At 41.2% G+C, this 24,612-nt stretch overlaps 2 protein-coding genes across 5 annotated transcripts in view; both read right to left on the bottom strand.

Annotated features, from left to right (window-relative positions):
• LOC113008059 (mitogen-activated protein kinase kinase kinase kinase 4-like) overlaps window positions 1-2,395 on the bottom strand; it is a 104,728-nt gene extending 102,333 nt beyond the window's left edge. For 3 of the 4 annotated variants that reach the window (XM_026145201.1, XM_026145199.1, XM_026145198.1), the window contains exons 1-2: window positions 2,092-2,395; window positions 1,764-1,829 (exon numbers count right to left, since the gene is read on the bottom strand). In XM_026145201.1, coding sequence (XP_026000986.1) covers window positions 1,764-1,829; window positions 2,092-2,148 — 123 coding nt within the window. In that variant the 5' untranslated portion in view covers window positions 2,149-2,395. The remainder of the gene's footprint in view (window positions 1-1,763; window positions 1,830-2,091) is intronic. The other variant, XM_026145200.1, reaches the window with a different exon arrangement.
• A 5,627-nt stretch (window positions 2,396-8,022) lies between these two features.
• On the bottom strand, window positions 8,023-23,493 carry LOC113007638 (LON peptidase N-terminal domain and RING finger protein 2). Its single transcript, XM_026144365.1, has 12 exons — window positions 21,775-23,493; window positions 19,384-19,502; window positions 17,949-18,071; window positions 17,215-17,373; window positions 16,658-16,883; window positions 12,595-12,694; window positions 12,367-12,481; window positions 11,996-12,117; window positions 11,696-11,882; window positions 11,471-11,605; window positions 11,056-11,205; window positions 8,023-10,663 (listed from the first exon to the last, which is right to left on the bottom strand). Exons 1-12 carry the CDS (start codon window positions 22,517-22,519, stop codon window positions 10,505-10,507), a joined length of 2,340 nt encoding a protein of 779 aa, XP_026000150.1. The 5' UTR covers window positions 22,520-23,493; the 3' UTR covers window positions 8,023-10,504.
• Between the last annotated feature and the right edge of the window lie 1,119 nt (window positions 23,494-24,612).

Raw genomic sequence — 24,612 nt, forward strand, 5'->3', positions numbered from 1 at the left:
AAAATGTAGTTTTGTCATTCGAGATCTTGCTGCTATCCAGTTCAAAAACACTGGCTGACAGCTGCAGTCATACTTAAATGGCGGAATTACCCCCTCCCTCTGTGTACTGTCCAAAAACAATTCTGTCATCCAAATTAAATCACGATTTAATGCTTAGTAAGAGCTGATTAAGCTAGCTGACTGTATTAAACCTCTGCCTAGCTTACCTTATGCATAGCAGCCCCGAACTTTTCCCAGACATTCACCCATCAGACTATAACCTCCTAGTTCTCTACTCTAAAATCTGTGTGACGTCCAGATGCGCAGATTTAAGAACAGTTCATGTGATAAGACTGGTTTGTTCACAGCTAGCAAGTAAAGTCATGCCTCCTGCACGTACCAGAGAGGTAACACACTTAAATTAGCGGTGTACTTGCAGCACTGAAAACACAGCACCGGCACGCACTCCTCCCACTGTGTGCGACATGTAAGAAAGAACAACTTCAGACAATGTCATGTGTGTTCACGTGTGAAAAGAGCTCGACAAAACCTAAAGTCAGTTTCAATTAATCCTACAAAAAAACCTGGTGGAGAGAAATTGTGCACCACAAATCTCAGTCAAGGTGTTTGTTGTTCAGTGAAATTCAGTTGGAGTTATTCCAAAAGGATTTGGGCTGGGCCAATGCCATTGCTAGAATGCATCACAGAAGGGGGAAGGAAAAAAAACGCACAAACATACACATACGGGGACTATTTTCTAGCTTCAGGAACATAAGAGTGGATTGCAGATTTGACTTGCAATTTGTGCTACACAAGTGTCAGATGTTGCAAATGACTGCAGGTCACAGCCATCCAAGCCTTACCTGCTTTGTGTTTTACATGATATTCATGTGACATATTTTGAAAACAAACCACAGCAACATTCAGAAATGCAAAAGCTTTATATGATACAAAGCTGCATGTGTGTGAGACGCTATTTTCCAGCAGCCAGCTCAACAGAAGCTCTGGCAGATCCATCAGCTGTAACCCATTCCTCCTTTTTTCCCCTGTGCTCTCAGCTTTGCCAAATAACAACAACAGGGTGATGTCGCTGTTCTGCTGCTCATCTCTGCCAGGCTATGGAGGTGGAAAACTGGGCTGCAAGAGTACCAGGTCTCCGTCAAATGCCTTTTCCGCTAAGTGTGATGGGATGAACAGGCCTACCTCCTCCCCCCTCCCATTAATGCAGCACAGGGCCGCTCCAGCAGAAAGGCCTGCCGGGCAACGGTGTGCACAAATGCGCAATGAAACACCGCCCACCCAATGGCGCACAAGTCGGTCAGCGTGGTGAAGCCTGTCATGCACGGATTGGGTCGGCCCTGTCAGTGCGAGGCAACGCGTGCACTGTGCAAGGAATATTTCACTGGGGTGTGGATGAGAGGAGGAGAAGAGGGAGGAGGGATCTCTTCAGGACCAAAATAGGCCTAACGTTACCGGGATGATGTTAGCATCGTTGAATAACATTAAGATGAAATAATTAAAATAAATAAATGGATGTAAAGCAGAGAGAGAGGTCAAAACGCTATCAGAGATAATCCAGTCCAGACCGCACTGGTCCCAAGTGAAGGAGGGGAGGGGTAATGTTATAAAAACGTGTTTCTGAGACCGTGAGAGAGGAAAAAAACATAAATGCATGTTTGTGCTCCAGTTTCCGCCGCCAGTTTGTTCTCAGATGGTGCTTAAACACACACACACACACACACACACACACACACACACTGAGAGAGATGGAGGCTCAGACCAACCTTGTAGACTTGTCCATATGTACCATTTCCGACCACTTCCACCAGCTCGAAAATCCCAGCAGGATCCTGGATTTAAAAGAAAAAGACAAACCGCAGAAGCGGATTAATTGATTCCCCGTAGCAATTACAAGCGGGTTCGTTCGATGCAGGAGCCGGCTGCGCCCGGTTCGCTTCTCATGCCAGCGGATATAGACAAAGAAAAGCTGCCGTAGGGCTGTGTCAACAACAGCACTGCCTCGCTGTGTGATTGTATTTTTCTGTTAAAAAAAATCTGAGGGAGAAAGAGGGTAAACGCGAGCGTGAAAATGTCACTGTGAAGCACACTCACCCTCAGGGATGCCAGGTCTATGTCCACCAGACTTTTAGCCGGAGAGTCGTTCGCCATTTTCGTTTAAAAAAGGTGGTAAATTAGCGGAATAACGGCGTGTTTTAGTCTCCTTCAGGCGGATGGCGTGTGTCTCATCCTCGGGTAGTTTTAATTTTAATCCCCTTACTAATATTTTCAACCCAAGGCGCGTTTTTTTCTCGCTATAGTCCCAGACAGAAGCTCCGCTGCTGCTGCTACATACCGACCAAGTGCCGGACCGCTGCCTGCTGCGCTCGCTCGCTCGCTCTCTCTCTCTCTCTCTCTCTCTCTCTCTCTATTCTCCGCCCTCTCTCTCGCAGTCAGTCCCTATGTCTCTCTGCCTCTCTTTCTCCTCATTCCCCGCCCCTTTATCCCAGGGACAGCACTAGATTTTCTGGGGCCTGGAACCAAAGTCACCCCCTCCTCACCACCCCGAAGTATTTCTGCACATGCGCATTCACACAAGTGGTTCAACAATATATAGCAGTTACAAACACAACCCACCTCTTAGGATTACTTATTTCTTCTTCACCACGCCCACCTTATTAAACATTAGCGCTGGAGCACTGCCTGATTTAAATCTCTGCAGGAAATGCCGTGGTGACTTACAACGTAAATGGAAATGCCTTTTAACCTTGCACCATATGCCTCCTTGTAAATCCGACGTGCACCTCCTGAGAAAAAACTAGATGTGAAAAAACATTTTAGTTGTTAGTTTAGCTTCTGACATATGCATTGCATGCAATAATACTTAAATTGTTATAAAACAAAACAAAATAAAACAGAAACATTTTTAAACAATAAAAACTAAGCAAGAAATCTACTCTGGAAACTCACTGATACCAACCAAATAAAAACCAAAATTCAAATTAAATAAAAATAACTAGAAAATACAAAACTAAAATAACTCTTGTGTATATTCAAGATTGCTAGAATGAGGATGCAGTTGATACTAGCATGGCTGATAACCGTTATTGCTATGCAGAAGCTAGCGCGCAGCTATCAAGTCAGTAGACACAAACTAATCACACATGGTTAGTCCATTTAAGTCCATTTAAGCAGACATAGCCCCATCCTGCATATTTATATTGCTTCTGGCTACTTTGTCCTCTCAACAAAGATGGGGTTATAGTTGTAACATGACTTGAGCAATAATTGAAATCTAACCATGTAAGATGTTTAAAGGGAAACTATCTCTCTGGCATCAACCAGATAGTTTGTTACACAGAACCTACTAACTCCCCTTTGACACTGTTTATAAAAAGGGCCAATATTAACACGTCATCAATGACTATAATGGGTTAAGGCACAGTCCTAGCTGCCAGTAGTCCGTCATGCAAAACATAGCTTTTTGGACCCTTGTGCGAAAAGCAACAACTAATCAGAGCAATCAGATAAATGACAAATCTAGTCAGTAGTTACAATGTAAGTAATTGTAAATGCGTACCTATTGGGAAGTCCTGTTTCATTTAGTAGTTTATTGCCTTCACGCAAACAGTTTTCCTACTTTCTTCTTTTCTTCCAGCTTTTGTTTGTATCCTCCCATTTCTCAGACAGGGATACAGGACAATTAGAGCATGTGAAATGGAAACAGTGATAAATATTTCAGTACTGCTGTCACTGCTCTGCAGACGAGCTGCATTATTTCCTGCTGCCATCCCTCTTACAGTACCTGTCAGCAGCCATGTCGCTTGTTAGCTGCATACTGATAACATATCACATCACGATGATATCAGCATCCTCTTTTACAAGTCATGTTGTATAATTTGTTCTCCAGCATCCCTCTAGACTAATGCTGGATGTGATGTGGATACTAATGTCTGAAGTAAAGGTCTGCTGGTTTATGGCTTCAGTCCAGGCTGAAATGGGTCAACTCAACAATTGATATTGCCATGAAAAATGCACTAGAGACAATAAAGAGAAAAATATCCTGTTTGTGGTAGTTCTCTGGGTGAAAATGCACTGCTGGTGGTGAGTGGTTGGACTGCTTCAAGCTAATAGTAAAGCAAAATTAACTCAAACAACCACCCACCACAATCAGTGTATGCAGAAGAGCATCTCTGAATGCACAAGACGTCAAACCTTGAAGGAGATGGGCTACAGCAGCAGAAGGCCGCACTTGGTGCCACTCTTGCCAGCTAAGAACAGGAAACTGAGGCTACACCAAAACAAAAATGTAGCCAGGTTAGTTTTAGTTTCTGCTGTGACATTTGGATGGTGGGTGTAAACAACATGAAACCATGGATCCATCCTGCTTTGAGGTCATCAGAAAAGGAAGCAGATGATGGTCTAATGGTGTGGAGGATATTCTCTTTGCACACTTTTGGCCCCTTAATACCAGGAGAGCATCGTTTAAAGGTGATGACCTGTCTGAGTATTATTGGTGATCATGTCCATCCACTTTTTACCACTATGTACTCCTCTGAGGGCTGCGTCCAGTGGGATAATGTGCTATGTCACAAAGCCCAGATGGTCTAACTGATTTCATGAACAAGGCAGAGAGTTCACTGTAGTCAAATGGCCTGAAAAATGACTAGATGTCAATCCAACACAGCACATTTACACATTCACTCATTATAAGTTATATATGATAAATAATTATAAGTATAAGTTTACCATTTAGCACTTGGAAGAACACACTAGTAGGCTGAAACTTAATGACAAAACTTGGTAGATGCACTGTTGTGTCTTCACGAGCCATAAAACCCAATAATGTCCCAATAATGACAATTTTATTTGCAAGTTTGGATGAGACAATTCAAACTTTTTGTATTTTTAAATTGCAGCACTCTATTTACATCTGTTGTTTTTATCCATCAGCAGCTCTTCAGTCAGTCAGTTCAGTTTCCTGATTCTTGTTCTGCAATTTGTCCCCAGTCTGTTTTCTGCAGCGAATTCACTTTGTCTGTTTGTTTGTTATTTTTGTTCTCTTTTCTATATCCATGTCCATCCCTATGCTACAGTTTTACATTTCTCTGGTAATCCAGATGCTAAAGTTTTGCCTCGCTCACTTTGAACTGTCAATCCACGTACACCAAAAAAAAAAAAGGAAAACAAAGAAAAAAAGAACATCAGTTAGCCCACATGAAACTAAACCACAGGAATCTGGAGTACAAGTTAACATATACAAACATACCTTCAGTATCATGTTTTCCATTGTGAAAAGGGGCACTTTAAATAAAAAAGCAAAAAACACAACTTTGATTGCATCATTATAAGAAAATGAGATTCACAGATTTTTACAACAATTACATTTGGGGGGGAAAGGACTACATGGGAAGGAACATAATGGAGTAGCAAGGACAAAGTATGAAGACATCAGAAGGCAAGAATTGGGTCATATGAGCTGCTGTTTCACATCCTGTTGGGGATAAAAATAATTTTGCACTGTGCCCTAAAACTTATGGTCTTGCCCGCTTGATTGAGTCTTTCCTTTGAAGGTGATGAAGGGGGATGACCCAAAGACATCAAAGTATCAACCGCTGGGTGTGCCCTGCTTTCATGTGTTATCTATAGAAGGGATATTTTGGAGATTCCAGGCTGGACATGTAAATTAGGCTGCTTAGTTTATTCTAGACCTGGAAAATATACTCAGACTCTTCATGAGCCTGCCCAGAGTGACTCATGGAGGGCACCGCTCAGTGTTTGCTGAAGCTCGGCTCCTCAGTGTTTGCCCATTTGCAAGTATTTTCTTTTCGGCTTTCTCTCTTAGATTTTCATAATGCATGTTTATCTCAGATGGTTCTTCACCAAAGAGCTTGTCAGATCGCATCAAAGACGTGTGTCTGTGGGCTTTTTTTTTTAGCAATCTCTTCTCACAAGGTAATTTTCCATGTGTCAGGTTACTCATCTGTATCATCTGTATCTGAGTTATGTCTTGCTACCCAACATAATGATGAAATCAAAAACAGCGCCGTGGAAGGGGAAGTCAGAAGGAGAAGTTTCTAACGACGCGCACGACCGGGCTGAACCTGAAATAACAAACAATACCATTTAATCCCTGTGACAAACACACCCACTGCCACTGATCCACACCTTGGAGGTGGAGGAAGTGGCTTTTGTCACTGGACATTCATGTTTGTATTTCTAATGTCATCGGATGGTACTCACACACAGTGACTCGACAACCGTGGCTGTTAATCAGGTCAAACAGGGACTAAGAGCTGGATTACAGAAAAGGTTTTGATCCAGATATTTTCCTTTTGTGTGTATGTCGCTTTTTAAAAGATCTAAGTTTTAGCCTGAACAGTTTTAACTGTTCAGAAAGTAAAAATGGTTTATAAGATGAGAATAAGAGTAAGAACAAATTGCAATTGTAAGCAGGTTTTCCAAGTTTCATTATAGGGTGAGGCATAACCATGAGTCCATTCACGGAGCGTTAGCTATTAAATATCTTTAACACCACTCATCACACTGATATTTTTAAACTGGTCTGTTACACTTTATGTACATAATGGCACACACAAATGTCTGGTTTGCTATCTTTGTGGGGACCTCCCACTGGCATAATGCTTTCCCTACCCTAACCCTAATAATCAAAGATGAATGCCTAACCCTGACTCCTACCCTAAACCTAACCATAACCCGGATGGGTCGAACACTGAGCTAACACTCTGCTTGTGTTTGATCTACCACAGCTTCCTCCTTCATCCTCTGTGCCGTTGAAGTCGTGATGTGTAACTGCATGTCAGCATGTCGATGAATTTGAATTTGCAAGATTTGCCATTTCGTTGCATTCAATGGTAAAAGCAGGATTGACAGTAACTAGTTTTACCTCAGCCTAGGCCTCAGTCCCATTGATTACCTGAAGCAGGACATGTAACTGTTGGCAATGCTAGTATGGCTTCCCACCACTAAAGGCCTGTTGGTGTATGAATGAAAAAGATGGCCGGGGTGGGAAGAAAAAACACCTCGTGCTCTTTGAACCTAGAAAACAGGAGGCAGAAACTACATATCTGGACAAATATCACTAGGCTAAGCATATTTATGTTTTCTGACAGAGAACAGGGGGAACAGCTAATTTTCTTCTAAAATGCTGCACTTTATTTTTCCTTTAAAGGAATCACTATGTGTGTGTTCAGTCTCTGTATGATGTTTCTTATGTGCACTTTTGATCCCTTTGTCCTGAAGATGGCACAAGAGAAAGACTCAATATGAAGTTCATCCACATCTCTTAAAAATACCAAAATCTGTGTGCATACTGTGGTTATTTGTGTGGTTGTAAACGATGCTGTTTATCAGATGGCAGTGCTGTCATGATGCTTTTGCAATGTTGACAAAACGCACTTTGTGTTACATCAAAGACGTGTCAGAACATGATGGATGTTCTACATGGATGTGATGATGATGCTACCATATTCTTCTGCCTCCTCTCAGCTGGAGGCCTGTATGAACTCAATGCACCCATGATTCAGCTCACCTATCTTCCAACAAACACTGCCCCCCTGTGGCGCACAGCTGCTAGAGCCAAGCACATCCACAATTCATTTTGCCCAGTGACAGTCACATCGTACAGACTATATAAATAAAACACCAGTGGAGCCTAAGAGGAGAATGAAACAGGTAGATGCTTGTTGTTTGGATTGAGTGAGCCAAATCTGCAGTCTCACTGAGGGAGGAGGATGTGGATGTGGATGTGTCAGGCCTCGTTCCCTGTTACAACTAGAAATGGGGATTCTCAGGAACCTACTGGGATAAAGTATAGATAAACTACACCCTCTAAGGTTTTAAATATCAGGGCATAATACAAAAATGATCTTGTTCGTAGGAGTTGAAATTACTGTATATGACAACTGATAATATCAAGCAGAAATTATTATTTTTTTTAAATCACCATTGTAGGCGTACATACACTTCATGCCTATCTACCTTACTTTCACGAGATAACAAACTCAGAAACGGCTACAAAACAGGTGGACACGACTGAATGTGCTTTCCTTTATTTGCAATAAAAAATAGGTATAAGAGCTCCCTTTACAAATACGCCAGGGAAATGCAGCACATTGTGAACACTGCTCCCATGCAGAGCACGTGACTGCAGTGGAGTCACAAACATTTGAAGAGGAAACGGCAACACAGAGAGAATATGCATTTATATGCACACTGACAATGTAATTATAGCCACGACCTAATCTGCTTAAAAGTCTGCATAAAGAGACTCAGGACGCTCTTTATTATTGACAACTGCTGAATTCCATCTGTAGGATAAATATATAGAAATCTCCTTTCAGACATTTAAGTAGAATTTTCTCATTTACATTCATTTTCTCACTAAGAAAATCCACACGTGCAAAATCATGTCATGAATTTTTAAAAACCTCCATTGCTCTTGTTTTCTTCCCCCCTTTTTGGCATGCTTCATATGTTATTGCTAACAGACACTGTGAGAGCTTGAAATTGTGGGTAGAAACCCAAATTTAACTACCAGGTACAAAGAAACTCCAATTTAAGGCCAATTTAAAAACAAGACAAACCAAAAAAGACAAACAAAAACTTTAAACATTATGCAAATTTGGGTTACAGGATCAATATTGTGCGCCGATTTTAGGATTTTTAAATCAACAACTGTTGATGCCAAGTGCCAACAGAAACAGATCTGTAGCAGCAAAAACGTTTACAAAAGAAGAAAAAAAAATTAACTCTTTGCAATTGTTCACATCGACATGTCTGTCAGGCATCAGAGATACCGGTACATAGAAAGTGCTTGGGTGATTTCATATCAACATATCCAACTGCTCATTAGAAAAATCCAGGAATTCCATTACAGTGTGCATGTAAATGAACAGGAAGAGGATGAGAGAGAAAGATTGTTGAAACGTTCCTTAAATAAAACATTAAAAAGGCCTTAGAGTTACAATTATACACAGAAATTCACCCAAATTAAATTTGAACATATACATACACTTAAGGGCATAGCAGAGTGAGAGAAACAAACATAAAAATACACAATCAGCCCCTATAACTACATCAGTCCCAAAGATATGCTACATTTAGGACATTAAAAATAAAATATCCAGATCAGCATTATCAGGATGCATTGTTATCTGCTCTTTCCTAAACGCTAGCACGACTTGAGTGATGGAGGTTTAAGCTTTAGTCTTACGCTCAATCGCTCTTCAGAACTAGTGCAGATGTAGAGTTGCACTTGATCTTACACACCGCAGTGTGTGATGGTTTTTAGTGTTAGCATGAGTGAAATCACAGTCTCAACACAAAGGCTTTCATGGCATTCATTCCTTCCTTTCACACAATCTGAGGTACTGATGCTTATGCACCAGAGTTTCGGCTCAGGAAGATTTCAAGCGAGGCATCAGCTGTTTGTCCGCTTTTTTTAATTTTTTATTTATTTAATCCTTACCAAGTGGGCCGGGCAACCTGGCAGAAACACCTGTATCTGTCTTTTTATTGAAGAGTGGATGGAATCACAACGCTGAATCTGACTCCAGAGTAATTTAACTCCAGGGTAAATGGCCAAATTATAAATGTAATGCACACTGATTTTATTCTGAAAGCTCTGACAGGAAGTGTGGATTTGTATCTCCTCTTTTTTTGCCGCCTTTTCGGGGTGTTGGTCTGCCCGAGTTGTTCCTCGTCCACCATGCTGTCTTCTTTAGAAAATAAGCTACACCTTTCATGATAAATACTGCATTGTAGGAGTGCGGTCCTAAATGTCACAAGTGAGCCTTATGAAATCTGTATAATATAAAGAAAACAAAAAGCTGATTCTGTATGTGTAGTCTTGGGGGAGGAAAAATATCTACAACCTACAGCCTGGCCAGTACATTCACATGTGCTGCCATCATGCAGTATTTTTGCATTTTCTTTCTTCACACATCGCTGGGGTTCGTTTGTTTTTGGTTCCCAGTCGTGAATCCTGAAGACTGCACAGCTCTGTTCCCATTTTGTTAAACACTGCTTAAAATGTATAGGAAAAAAATCCTCTTGAACCTGAACACACTGCTTATGTGAGAACAGGTTTTTGTTCCTTCATAAAAAGAGCCCATGTTGACCATAATGAAAGCATTCCTACTCAGCTCGATTGATTTTTCCTCCTACAAGACTGAGAACGCCACATCAAAGATCACTGGTTTAGAAGTGTGTTGTGGTCGGGTTCACTCATGAGTAGTGAAGCTGGTTGGGAGATGCTGGATAAAGAAAGAAAGCAGGAACACCTTCATGCAAGCGCTGTGACCCACCTGATACTCTCAGCAGAACTGACAGGCGTTCGGGAGGGCTACGTGACACAGGAATGAGCATCTGAGGATAAACTGACGCAGGAGAGAATGAACGAGTAAACACGTACAAAGTGAATCAGTCAAGGAGCGACCCGACGAATGACCGAACACGTTTCTGAACTGCATAGATGCCAGAGCGGTTCTTCCAAGCAGCTCCTCCATCACCGTGGCCTCTTGCGAGTGACAAAGATGAGGACTCTTCGGATGGCAATGAGGCGATCCTTGAGGGAGGTCATGGCCAGGATTGTGAGCTGGGCACGGTTTTCCAAGGGAAGAACAGCGAGCAGCCACCAGGACCAGGCTGGACCACTGGGACTGGCCTGTAGTACAACATAGATTTGTTCAATTTAGAAACAGTTTACACAGATTAGAAAAACCTTCAGTAGTCACATGACTTAGCAAAGCCCTAGTTTTCTAATAGAGTCATTTTATATGACTTTAGAAGACAACTCTTTGTTTGAAAACACACAGCTCTTCTATTTTGCCATCTGCAGCCAAAACAGTTACTCATGTAGGGTATTAAAAAGCATGCAAACACTGGGAACCTTGCCGAATATGAAATGCACACATCCATTCAAGAGCAAAAAGAATTTTCTGTGACTATTCCTGAGATGTTGCTGATTTTCTTTCTTTCCTGCCATCACAAGGTGTTTATCAAACTGCGCCTTTATTTATAAATGAAAATCCGTGAGTCAACACTGCACTTTCAGACCTGTGGGTCCGGGTCTTTGCTGGGAAGGTGTCCAAAGTGGCTGTGTATCTGACTCTTCATGTTGTCTTTCAGAGATGTGAACCAGCCGTTGGCCTGATCATACACGGAGTCGTGCAGCTTCAGAAGCTCTGTTAGCTCTTCCCCCTCCACCTGATCAGACAGACATATTTTATAAGCGTTTTAGAAAAAACAAACAAACAATGACATGTTTTTTTTCCTTTCATATGAAAGGACTACATTTGCCAGTGGCACACTAGCAGAGACTCAGGTTTGTTTTTCTTTGCACTGCTGAACAGTGACAGGCAAAAAAAAACCCGAGCTCTGCTTTGTGCCACTCTGATTGTCAGTAGTGTGATGTAAAGTGTCTGAAATGGTTCTACTGACAGAACATCAGCACATCGCTCCTCACGCCCACCTTCTTGTCTTCCAGGTACTCAATCTTAGCAGTGTTGTAACCATCTCTCTGGCCGTGGCTGAGGACCTTGAACCGTGACACGCCAATGGTGTCAACCACTGAACGGCCGTCGGGAAAGAACTTCACGTCTCGCACCTGAAACACAGTATTTCATATCAGCACTCATATGATTTCTATCTGACTGCTCACAGGGACGCACAAGAAAATCTGTGAAGAAAGAAATACCTGCAGCATACAGCCATAGTCAGCAAAGCCTTTGAGCTCATCAGCGATGCACATGCCAAACTGCTTGGTACCAGTTTCCACTGAGCGGCGAATCATCAGGCGGTAGCGTGGCTCAAATACGTGCAGAGGGCAGGGGATGGTGGGGAAGGCCATGGTACACACAAAGATGGGCACTTCCTGGTTTAGACTGCAAGAGACACAGTGAAGAAATTGTTACTTTTTGTGTGTGTGTGTTTGAATAATCAATAGGTTTTCTAAAACAATCGTGAATGTGTGCACGGGTGTGTTAGTAAAACTGACTTGGAAAGCTCCTTCATCTCCTCTTCATGGATTTTCTTCCTCTCTGCCAGCTCATCTCCTAGGTAACGCTGCAGGACTTCCTCCATCAGCAGGGTCTTGTTGTAGCCCCTGCTAGCTAGATACTGTAAAAATACACAATAGCACATTTTCCTGCACATGAGCATTACAAAGAAAAATATTACCGTCAATTTATTATTAAAGATTTTATTCATTCATTCTTTTCCTGAATAAGTGAAACCTGCATTTTTTTTGTCTAATCGACAGTTCAAAACACCTTCCATCACATGCTACATTAAACATTATGAACACAGAAAAGAAAAACACTAAACAGGAGTCACACTGACATCACTACCCTCTATGAACAAGTGTACCTCAGACAGATTCTCCTTGCACAGAGGACAGTTGGGATTGTGGTCCAGACAGCGTTCCAGACATTTGAGGCAGAAGGTGTGACCACAGGGAGTGGCCACAGGCTCGTAAAACAATCTGGACGACAAATGAGCAAAAGCACCCAGCAGAATGCCAACATGACAAACTTGCACACACTAATTTAACAGGTCTTAAGCTGCAAATGCTGAAACTGAACTGGGTGAGCTTACCTCATGCAGAGTGAACACTCCAGGTCTCCACTGTCCAACAGCTCAGCAGGAACTGATCTACCTCCACAAGCAGCAGTCGCCTGACGGATCTCCCCCTCATCTGCACAATAAATTATCATCCTCAGCACAAGTTTGAGCAAAGCAAGATTCCTCTTTACCTCAGCAGCACATCAAGTACAAACATTAACGTCTGTATTGTTGGCAAAAGTAGGCTCGGGAGTTTTCTTCAGTAGCGGAATAAAATGATTCATTGAAATAAATCATTTTAATTCATATGGAAAATGCAAAATTTGCTTTTCATTGTTTTCTAACATAACTAAAAGACCAAAACTTATTTCTGTAGAGATGAGAAACTGTTTCTAAATGAGCCGATCAAATTTAATGCCTCATCTACTGAATAAGAACGGCCCCTGGCTGGTAAACAGAACAGCTGCAGTCCACCATCGTCATACCCTCTAGAGCAGCTTCTGCTAACACCAAAACTAAAACATCTTAAGAAGAGATTTAAAAGTAGAATGGGAGGGAGAGCCTTCAGTTTTCAGGCCCCTCTTCTGTGGAACCAGCTTCCAGTTTGGATTCGGGAGACAGACACTATCTCTACTTTTAAGATTAGGCTTAAAACTTTCCTTTTTTCTAAAGCATATAGTTAGGGCTGGACCAGGTGACCCTGAATCCTCCCTTTGTTATGCTGCAATAGATGTAGGCTGCCGGGGGATTCCCATGATGCATTGAGTTTTTCCTTTCCAGTCACCTTTCTCACTCACTATGTATTAATAGACCTCTCTGCATTGAATCATATCTGTTATTAACCTCTGTCTCTCTTCCACAGCATGTCTTTTATCCTGTCTTCCTTCTCTCACCCCAACCGGTCGCAGCAGATGGCCGCCCCTCCCTGAGCCTGGTTCTGCCGGAGGTTTCTTCCTGTTAAAAGGGAGTTTTTCCTTCCCACTGTCGCCAAAGTGCTTGCTCATAGGGGGTCATATGATTGTTGGGTTTTTCTCTGTATCTATGAAGCGCCTTGAGGCGACTTTTGTTGTGATTTGGCGCTATATAAATAAAATTGAATTGAATTGAATTGAATTGAAGAGAGGGAAAAAAACTCTGTTGTTACCAAGAGCAAACACAATGCACTCCTGCTATATGAAGAACTGAGACAAAGAGACACTTATTTTGAAGCCAATCTCCTCCCAGCAGTAGACAAATCATTAGTGTTAACATGCTGCATGTCTAATGTGTCTTAAATGGTACGCTCAGAGGCAAGTGTTGTGCTGAAACTAATTCTGCAGGACAATCAGACACTGTGGAAATGTTAATGAACTCAAACGTGTAAAACGCTGTGTAGAAAAGAACTGTGCAACAGAAAATACTGTTTAATAGTGATTATATGTCCAAAAAACTCCCTCTGAGGAATTTCTCAGCTGTGGTGCTGTATAATGATTATATAAGCATCCAACCTAATCGTACACACCATAAATCCCATATCATAAAGCTGTCATCAATTCAATATACCCCTGCAAGATGTGGGTGTGTTTTGGGGATATTGCACCAAATATGAGGATTTAATAAAATACCCATCTAGATAAGCTATACTGCATAGTAACGCAGGTATCTGTAGATACATGTGAGCCTCATGGAAGAGCTGTGCGTGGCTGATGAATCTTAACGTTTAAGACCGCCACAGCTTTCTAGTCCATTACCTAACGAACCTGATTTGCGTGACCTACATTCTGAACATCCGCTTTTCATTTTCTTGACACAGATCTCGTTTTAAATAGTAACACTACATGCTAATGCTATTTGGAAAATTACATGACTGTGACTCATTTTCCTTTCATTATGCAGCCAAGATTTGGGTAAAATTATGCCCTCGTATTTTGCTGTTACACTTGAAATAGAAAACAGCTTTTCGCAAATTTTCTGGACAGATGTGATGACTAAGGATTTCTCAGTGTACGTTCAAATTTAACACCTCTGCACTGCTCAGAAAAGAGGGAGAAGAAGCAAAATGCCAGCAACCTGCTGTCCTAATCCATGATCAATATAACAATAAGAAAAACATAATGTAACTCATCAGTTTAAATGAACCATTCAGTATCTCACAATGTCAGTGAATACACTAAATTATGAAATTAGATTTTGGTCCTGAGTAGTCAGATTAGCTCATGTTACTGGAGGCTGAGTCAGAATCCTAAAAACCCAAATAAGGACTCCTTAAGAAACTTTTAGAATCCTTCAATATCTGATCTCTTTCAAAGAAACCAAAGAAATTCTTCAAAACATCATTGCTATTCATGTCTTTATGTATGCAAAAACTGTTCTGTACATCAACTGTGGTTCAAATCATGAAAGGGAGAGCATGTGATGATGCAGCACTGTTTGAGCCAAAGAGCAGCATTTCCACCAACTGAAGAATACACTCATTCTCCGAAAGGAGTAATTCCTGGTACTATGTGTTCCATTTCTTTCGCAACTTTAAGCATCCTAATTGAATATGGAGTGCCAATTAGGGCTGGGCCATATTATACCGTTCACGGTAATACCGGTATAATGTTAGGCAACGATAGGAAAATGAAATATCGCGATAGAATATGAGTAAAACGCGCATGTGCAGTGCCTTTGTGTTCATACGCACATGGCTGATTGTTGAGTGAAACAGATGAACCAGAATTGTTTTGTAAAAATGGTGCAACTTCAGTGATGTGGAACTGGTTTGGTGTTTGTCCGTCAGATACACGACAAAGCACATTTTTTGCAGAACATGCAAGCGGCTGTCCTTATTGTCGTATTTGTCAGACTAAGATGCTCTTAAATCTGGGAGTAATCTGGGTCCTAAACCCCATATTTCTCAGGTCAAACAACACTGCAGCATCACTGAGAGTTAAAAACTGTCTAAATTCTTTCATCTTTAATAAAACGATCAGCATTGCTGCTTTACCAGGTGTAACTATGAAGTTTAACTTCCAGGCATCCATGAAAACAAAATTTATTACATTTAACGGAGTTAGAAGTTAGCAGGAAGCTAGCGGAAGTTAGCACGCTAGTTTCGCTAGTTACCTAAGCATGATATAGCATGTTCTGACTGAGAGATTTCTGAAAAAAAATCAAACGTACAGCTCTGCTATCACTTCCAACATAAATGAAGACAGGAAACTAAACAGCAGTGACGTTTGTAGGGTTACTGAAGTTGGGCTAGCTGGTATATAATGATGTGCTACGTGATCGCTAGCGACACAGCTATGTTAGCATAACATAAACAGTGAAGCTGGAGGACGAACACTAACACTTTTCCACTTATAAAAGTTAACGTTAAGGTTCCTGATAGTTGGAGACAAATGCAATCGCATGGCAGGATGCTGTAAACGGACCAAACTTCAGTCAGGAGAACAACTGAGATAATCAATCCACAATATGAGGTCAGTCATTAATATACTGCAACAACATGGGAATAGAGCAGCTGCCAGAGAATTCAACATTAATGAATCAATGGTACAGAAGTGGAGGAAGCAAGAAGAATGAGTTGAATAAAGTTTGATTTATCTGACTGCTTTGTTTCGCTTAATGTGCCTTATAATCCCGTGCACCTTATGGTCCGAAAAATGCGTACTGCACACTGCAGTTTAATGTTGCAAAGCACCTCTTTTTAACTTCAGTGGATATTATACATGGTTATGCTCAGGATATTTCAGCCCATTTCTACTGGAAATGCCTTTTGGTTAAACTTTCAGCAAGGAATTTGCATTTGCACTGTTACATTTTTATAAAGCTTTAATGTACATAAAAACCAGCTTCTTGTTTAAGTGAAAATAAATGGAAGGTTGTCTTTTTGCACTAGTAATGTTGTGGAGTTGTATTTTGTCTCGCATCAATTATATCGTCAGTTATATCGTTATCGCAAATTTTCAAATATATATCGTGATAAATATTTTTGGCCATATCGCCCTGCTCTAGTGCCAATGATGATAAAACAACCCTACCACAAATATCTACATTTTACCTTTTTCCACTACAGAGGTTAATGTAAAGAAATAAAATTATATTTAACTGAATTATTTTGGTTTCATACCAGCTCTGAGAAGTTTAGAGGGAGGGCTGAAGGTTGCTGAAAGTTCATCACTCTTGTGTTTCCTCTTAAGGCCACCAGGGGGTGCTGGCAGTGCAGCCAAAACATCAGCCAGGCTCTTTGTGCTGCCCTCCCCTGGAGAAGGGTCCGATTTACCAGCAGACAGAGCACAGAGTCTGGAGGATGAGTCGTCCACTGGAGGGCTTTTAGTCACAGTGAACTCTGAGTCCTGGAAACACAAACACACAGACAGAAAAATACGTTAGCATATCAGGTGGATTAAAAAAAAAGAAAAGAAAAAGAATGATTAGTTCAAAAGCGCCTTTGTGGAAGATCATATTCAGAATTATAGAGAGTATTAGATGCTACTACAACAACTCTCACTCGAGTAGTTTTGGGGTTGGTTGCAACAGATGTAGTTGTTAAGACCACTTGTATATACATGTATCAAGATTCAAACACCTTATAAATAGCTACTTTTTTTCCCCTTCTTCCTTATTCACAAGCGCCAACCGCAGCGAGTACTTTGATTTGGCAGATTCTTATACATATACAGTTACCTGTGAGGAGGATGAGCCTGGTTTCTGTGGAAGTGGCCTCAGGGAACTGAGCAAGGCAGGAGGTTTGATGAGACGCGTAGCCAGGCCTCCTTGCAGAGGGTGCAACGGCGTTGGAAGATCCTCATTCTCAAATACAGAGGAGAACAGCTCGCCCAGGACCTTCAAGGTGAAAGAAAACAGGTGGCTAATTAACAATCGCAAAGAAGCAAGCACAGGAAAATTTACCACAAGAAAGTCACCAAAAACAGGATCAAAGACAGCTGTATACTCATTTGCACTCCCCATTTATATCACTCTCAGGAAAACTGAAGAAAGCAGAAGGCTTTAACTTAAAGCACTTACACTTTCTTAAATCATATTTTGAACAAAATCGATTTTATTCCCATTTCCTTTAAAGGGTAGAGCCATATACAGAGAGGCTTTGTAATGACACTGGCAATAGCAGAATTTACAAATGAGAAACCTTCTTTCAGCTGCAAAACTGAGCATCAGCAAAACTAATTATTCTATCACGTAGTTATGTGGGCAGCGCATGGTTAGCGCCGTTGTCTCACAGCATGATCTCCCTGTGCCAGTTTTCTCCAGGATCCCCAGTTTCCTCTCATGCTCCCAGGACATGCAAGTTTATTTAAAAGCTTATCCGACTATAGTTTGTTAAGAGGTTCTGAGAATTATGACATGTTTTAGTCCGTATCAAATTACATATTTCACACCAACAACTGGTTCTGTCTTACCTTCTGAGCTTCCAGTTTCACTTTGGCCCAGTCGGGCTTTAGTGCCACACACAGGAAATACTCTTGTAAGGCTTCATCATTCCGGCCTGCTTTACTCAGTGCTGTAGCTTTCAGATAGTGAGCCTAAAAATGACAGAAAACTTGTGTTTGATTTTTGAGGCATGGGCTGTGATAATGACATTTCTAATAATAACAAGATTAAACCAAATGTCCCTCCTTTATGACGTTTTGAAATTTACAGTTTAGAGAATTTGTTACCCAGATACACAACTATTACTGGTACACGCACTGACCCCTTGAATAAAGTAATAAAAAGGAACATTTTTTCCTCCTCGTGACATGCAAATTCTAAAAATGTGACCACACGATAATGTGTGTTGAGTGGATGGACACTGGTCCAGGGTATCTGACTATGGCAGAGAACCTGCGTGTCACAGAAGGTCAAGAACATCATTGTACCATTATTAGTTTCAGCATCTTTTTATTGCCAGAAATAATGACTGGTAATACAGGAAGCAGAATATTTATTCACGGTTTATTTTTATACAGAGAAGTAGGTTAAGCAAACCATGCCACACACCACAGCATTTATAACCTAAGCTAGATTGCATTACCTGTTCCTAGATGAGCTTTTAACACACACACACACACACACACACACACACACACACACACACACACACACACACACACACACACACACACACACACACACACACACACACAAAAACTTAAACAACAAATTATATTAAATTATAGACACCAACAGCACAGGGCAGAGACTGCAGTATAATAAAGGTAAAATAAGACTGCACGTCCAATTCATCTTTAAAAACCGTTTTAGTTTAAGTTTATAATGATCTCAATCAGGCTTCAGTTTGAGTTCTGTAAGCTAATAGTTCCACATGTTAATAAGACAAATAGAAAAATGCCATTTTCCAAAATGATTTCTGTGCCCTGCAGTTTCTAACAGATGTGCTGCACGTTACTGAAGCCAAACCTCGAACAGGAACCACAAAGTCACAGCCGAATATGTGAGCATTTGTATAATAATTGTGGATTAGCAAATTGCAACAAACATTGAAATACTGCAATCTTGCTGGCTTCTTATCCAGAATTTGCCCATTTGTATTTCATCATAAGAGGCCTGACTGTTTGAAGTGATGCTTGTGACCAAAAGGTTACACAATAACTAATAACAATGAGAATGTATAAAAAGGGACTGACAGCATGAAATGGCAAATATAAGTTTGTTTTTGCAACTTTGGTCACATTTGAGCAGCTGGACTCTCAGTGACAACTACTGAATGCTGCAGCACTTAATATGAAATGTGACCATTATCTTTAGTCTTGGTCTTCATTCTCACTCAGGTACATTTAATTTTGTCCTATAAATCACTTCAAACTTTTCCCCAGTTCAAATTGTTCATCTTACCTCTGTCCACAGGGTTTTTAGCCTGCAGAGACTGCTGGCATCCTGCACTGCCTGGCTGAAATTCTGCATCTCCAGGTGCAACTCAGCCCGCTGATGCAACAGTCTGCCTGAAGAGGGCACTATATACACAGGGATGAACAGACATCAGTTCATTGGATAGGTCTCCAGGCAATAGACTGTTTTTTCTAGGTCTAGGAGAAGTAGGGCAATAATGTAACATGTGGCATGAGACCAGTTACACGTGTTAGAACACCATGTAACTTATGTTAAAACTCTAATAACTGACATCAGCCACACCAGCGGACATTAACATTTAGTCTCATCTGCTTGGAATGCATGCCTACATAAACACACTGCTTCATGCATCACGTACGCAAATTATGCACTTTACTAATGATCAGATAAAGTACACACTGTACCTAAGTTGGACTTGTCGTGCGTTACTTAACCAAACTGTCATCACTGGTTTCTTTGAGAAGGATGAAAAAGTTCCAGCCTAAAGTATATTTAACCCACTTTGTCTGAATGGCTTTTAGTTGTCAATAAGCAAAATAACACTCGCTGTCATCTAAGATTTCAAAGCGACCTGATAGTTAGTTCATAACATAATATACAAGTTGAACAGGTATTCATAACGAAAGAAAGACATTTGTGGAACAGCTAAAAATGGCACATGGTTGTAAAGAAACAGGAAGAAAAGTTTGCAGAAGTTTAGATGCTCAGTTGCCACCGTCTTCTAGTTTCATTACTAAGTGTGTGTATGTGTACACAACAGAGCCAATGTTTCAGTGCAGAAAAAGCAACGCAGTTTCTACAATATCCGTGCAGCTTAATAAGGGGTTCAGAAATCTGGTGTCTGAACCTCTTGGGCAAACTTTGCCCATAGGATCAGGACAATCAACCAAAGTATGACAGTAAACAAACAAGAGGACCAGCCTATCATCAATGTGTGGGACATAATAGTTGAGGGAAAGTATAGTATAGAAAGAACTACATGGCTCCGTTACCATAAAAACCGCAACTAATAACATTTTTTGAGACTCATCATTTATCTGACTGCATTTTCTCCATCTCTTTACACAGATGGAGACCATTTGCAAAAATGTAAGACTATGCTTTACATGCCATACCCTTGCACACCACACATATCAGGACATATTATCTGCTAAATTTATAATTCAATTACATGCAATCCAAATGACAGATACCAGACAGCCTCCTGCTGTCTTTGTTGGGAAAACACTGGCTGGCAGTGACAAAACTGTGAAAGCACTCTGTCCTCCCATCACCCAGAGTCATTCACAAGACAGAAGGCATGAATCAGTATTGATCTGGGGAGAGAAATGCCTGAAAGGATGCCACAGGGATGGTGCATAGTCCTTTTATCTGAACTGTGATTTCAGAATTTTCAGCTAAATCAGGCTGATCAGTTTTATAAAATGACATTAAAGTGAGAACAGCAGAGAAAACCAAAGAGGAGTCTGAAAAAAGAATTACAATTAAAAGCTGCTTTAATAAGTAGGCCAGATGTGGGAGGGGAAGGAGGAGTCAGTTTTAACTTTCTGAGGATTCAAACTGTGCAACATGATCTTGCCATGGCCCATGATTAATGAAACACACTGGCTGCCTTTATGTAATGTGCCAACATAACAGAACACTCCGTTTTATAATGTTTAGGACAATTTGTCCTTAAAGTTACCAGAAAAATAAATAAATAAAATAAATGAATAAATAAACATGAAGCAAATGAGGGTGTTAAAATAGGCTGTTGTTTTTCTGTTTAAGTACAATTAATGACCAACTACCGCTCACCCAAACGTTACCCAACACTGCTTATCCAACACCATACATAAGGGGAGGAGTTAAGGGTTATGTCAAACCAGAGACAATACGATGGCCTTCTTCTAGAAGGACACTGACCCAACCCGGCCAGACAAATCTGATGAATGTATTCATACAGTAGCGACTGAGCAAATAAAATTTTCAGTTTACATAACTGAGATCACATAACAGTGGAAAAACTAAGTGAGACATCAGGTCCAGAGAACTACATACAGACGTCCCCTCTGCAGCTCTGTGAAAACAGCACAGCCCTGCCAACTATAAAGAGAAAAGCAGCATTAAACAACCGCTTTGCTGTTTCTTGCGTGCACGGGTAGGCTGTGTACTGCTTTGGTAAAAAGGGACGGCACGTCACGTAACACCACACCTCGGTACAATCCAGATAGGAGGGGGTGGCGCCCCTCATCGGTGACACTGAGAAGTTAAGACTTAAAAAGTAGGTCATTGCACAAAAACATTACACTTTTAATTGCAATCTGTCAAGTTAAACACTGGAATTAGCACAGGGTTATCTCTCGGTGCGCATGTAGTGGCTGTGTGCAGTCTTACCTAGATCCACTGCTCCGTTGTATTTCTCCAGAGCCTCTAAAAGATTCTGCTTTTTCCACGAATCCTCTCCTTCGATCCATAATTTCCTAGCTTTACTCTCAGTTGCAAACAGTTTGTCCAAGAGGCCACTGAGTACAACGTTTATTCTCCGGCCGTTCGGCAGTCCTTCTTTCCTGCTCAGATTTTGTTTGCAGTGTACACAGTTTGTGACAGAGTCGTCATCTGTGCAGCGTTTGCAGAAAGTGTGTCCACACTCCACGGTTGTAGGCTCGTGGAGCAAACACTTGCAGAGATGACAGGAAAACAAGTCCAGGGCTTCATCATCCTCACACTCCCCACTATTTTGAAACCCGTCTTCCCCGCTGCTGCTTTTATTGCTCCCGTTTACAGTGGCGTGAATGCCCAGCTCTTTCTCACGCAGAGTTCGGGCGATGGTTTCCACCAGGAGTTGAAGCTCCTCCGGGCGCAGCTTGCCAAGGCTGGCCGCTGTACAGTACGAGTCCAACGCTTCGGATATCCGCCCGGCACAGGATAGCGAGTCGGCCTTCCTCAAACACAAGCCCCTGTCAGGGTGCTGGAGATCTGCGAGTTGGGAGCTATAGATCTCTACGGCCAAGTTGAAGTCCCCGGCCCGGCTGGCCTCTTCTGCTACCTCCAACATTTCAGGGCAGATCCCCGCAGCTCCTGGATTGGAGAGCGGGTGGACGAACGCTTCGCCCTGGTGAGACCTTAGTCCGGTCTCCATCTTCTTCTCCCGACGGGAAAATCAGACGCTTAGAAGACTATGAGAGTCACTGAGAACATGGCACAAGCACACAAACTCCCCACCATAAGAAATCATTTCCCCAGTTATTGCACACTATCTTTAGCGTTTTTAAATGTCAACCCAGACTTCCAGTTGTGTCCAACTCTCAGTGATGGCCATGAGTCCGATCCATAAGACCTCAACCCAGATAAAACAGGGGGCCTGTGTAGCATGGCTGGTCCTCGATAAGTCCCAGTATCTGATGTAGTTTCACTGCAAACACCTGGAGGTTGAAGGTCGGCGTTATTTATTACAAAAACTTTCAGCGTATCGAGGACCTCATCGCTCCCTTTACAACGCGGAGGTAGTTTTATTTATGTCCCGTCTAAAGACAGAAACTTCTTTAGAAGAAGAAAAAAACCACACACACACAAAATGAATCTACGGCATGTTTAGGTACGAACCGGTGGGTAAAATCCAAGGAGCTTAGTAAATAAGCAGCTTAATTTCCATGGATCGTGCTAACTCGTAGTTATGATGGTAAATGTCCGCAATAAAGGTCAGGTTTCGAGCCACAGAAGTCCCATATAGAGTGGATAAATGCTAGACCCACAAGCTCATCATTTCTCCAAGAAGTCACAGCTGATCGGCCGCGTTTATATAAGAGAGCCCGGGAGCAGTTAAGTCCGGGGAGCCAGCTAACGTTACTACTGGCTAACTGGACAACACATACTGCCACTTCGCAGTTTGTTAAACTCCGGAACTCTTTCCGAACCGATATCCCCCAAAAATGTGCATTTACACGACCTCGAAAGTCATTTCTTCGTCTTTTATGGCGAGGAAACCCAAACAAAAACAAAGCTCTCGCCGGAGGTATCCATCTTGGTTGTTAGCCAGCTAGCTTTGAGCTGCTAAAGGTTCTGCTTTGGGATTTCGCATACAATTCGCCGAAGCAGACGCAAGACCACACGTGACACACGAGACAAGCTCCTATTGGCCCTTTATGTGGCTCACTTATATAACTCAATAATATTGTATAACCTTTGCAGATATCGCTGAATGAGTGTCTGTGTGCGTTACCAAAAAGACACTTCACGTTTTTTAAATTTAAACGAGGTCTCACACATGATATTACAAAAATAGCCTCGAGTAAAACAAGAGAACGCAGCTTTCGGTTCTGGTTGAGTTACTTTATTCACTTTAACTTATAGTTTCATCTGTGGGAGTTGATTCATTGTTTTATGTAATGCTTTATATAAGCAGTGTGTCAAGTCTGGTTTTGGATTTAAAATGCGGACGACATGTTATAGTTAAGATCTATTGCTTAAGCCAAAGGGGAAAAAAGTCTGGTGTACGACCTTATCTTCTGGATCAAGTAAAGCTTTTGTTGTGCTGTTAAATACTCCATAAAGCTGTGACCCAATTTAGGTAATGGGAATCCACACAAGGGTGAATTCTTTTAAACAAAAGAAAAGGTTGTACAGACCCTGCTGCTAAGTATGCACAAGGACGCGGCCAAGAGGGTCCCCAACAGCTCTAGGTGCATTGGGTTCAAATTCAAATTCAATTTTTATTTGTCACGTACACAGTCATACACAGTACGATATGCAGTGAAATGCTTAGACAACTGCTCGTGACCTAAAGAAAAAAAAAAGGCTATGAATAAGATAGGAAATAAATATGAAAAATTAAAAAGGGTCAATTTAACTAGGAAGGAATCAAATATAAATTAAGGTTAAAAATGAAATAACTGTACAACACAAATTAGAATGAAGGGTAAATTTAACTGGGAAAGAATAAGATAAAATATATAAATTAAAGTTGAAAATAAAATAACTGTACAACAAAATACACAATACACAGTATAGAACTATATAAGAATGTATGAAGAAATATAAATAAATATATACACAATAACAGCAGCTGTACAAGTATTAACTGGAAATGAAGAATATAGTGACCAGTGTTGTGCAATCCACATTATGTCTTGTGCAGTGCAAATATGCTAAAATTGATTTAAGTGATGAAGTGAAAACAATGTCCAGAATGTCCAGTGTGTGTGTGTAAGAACCATATGTGTGGGTCAGTACTGT

Source organism: Astatotilapia calliptera, chromosome 16 (genome assembly GCF_900246225.1).
Source record: "Astatotilapia calliptera chromosome 16, fAstCal1.2, whole genome shotgun sequence".
NCBI lineage: Eukaryota > Metazoa > Chordata > Actinopteri > Cichliformes > Cichlidae > Astatotilapia > Astatotilapia calliptera.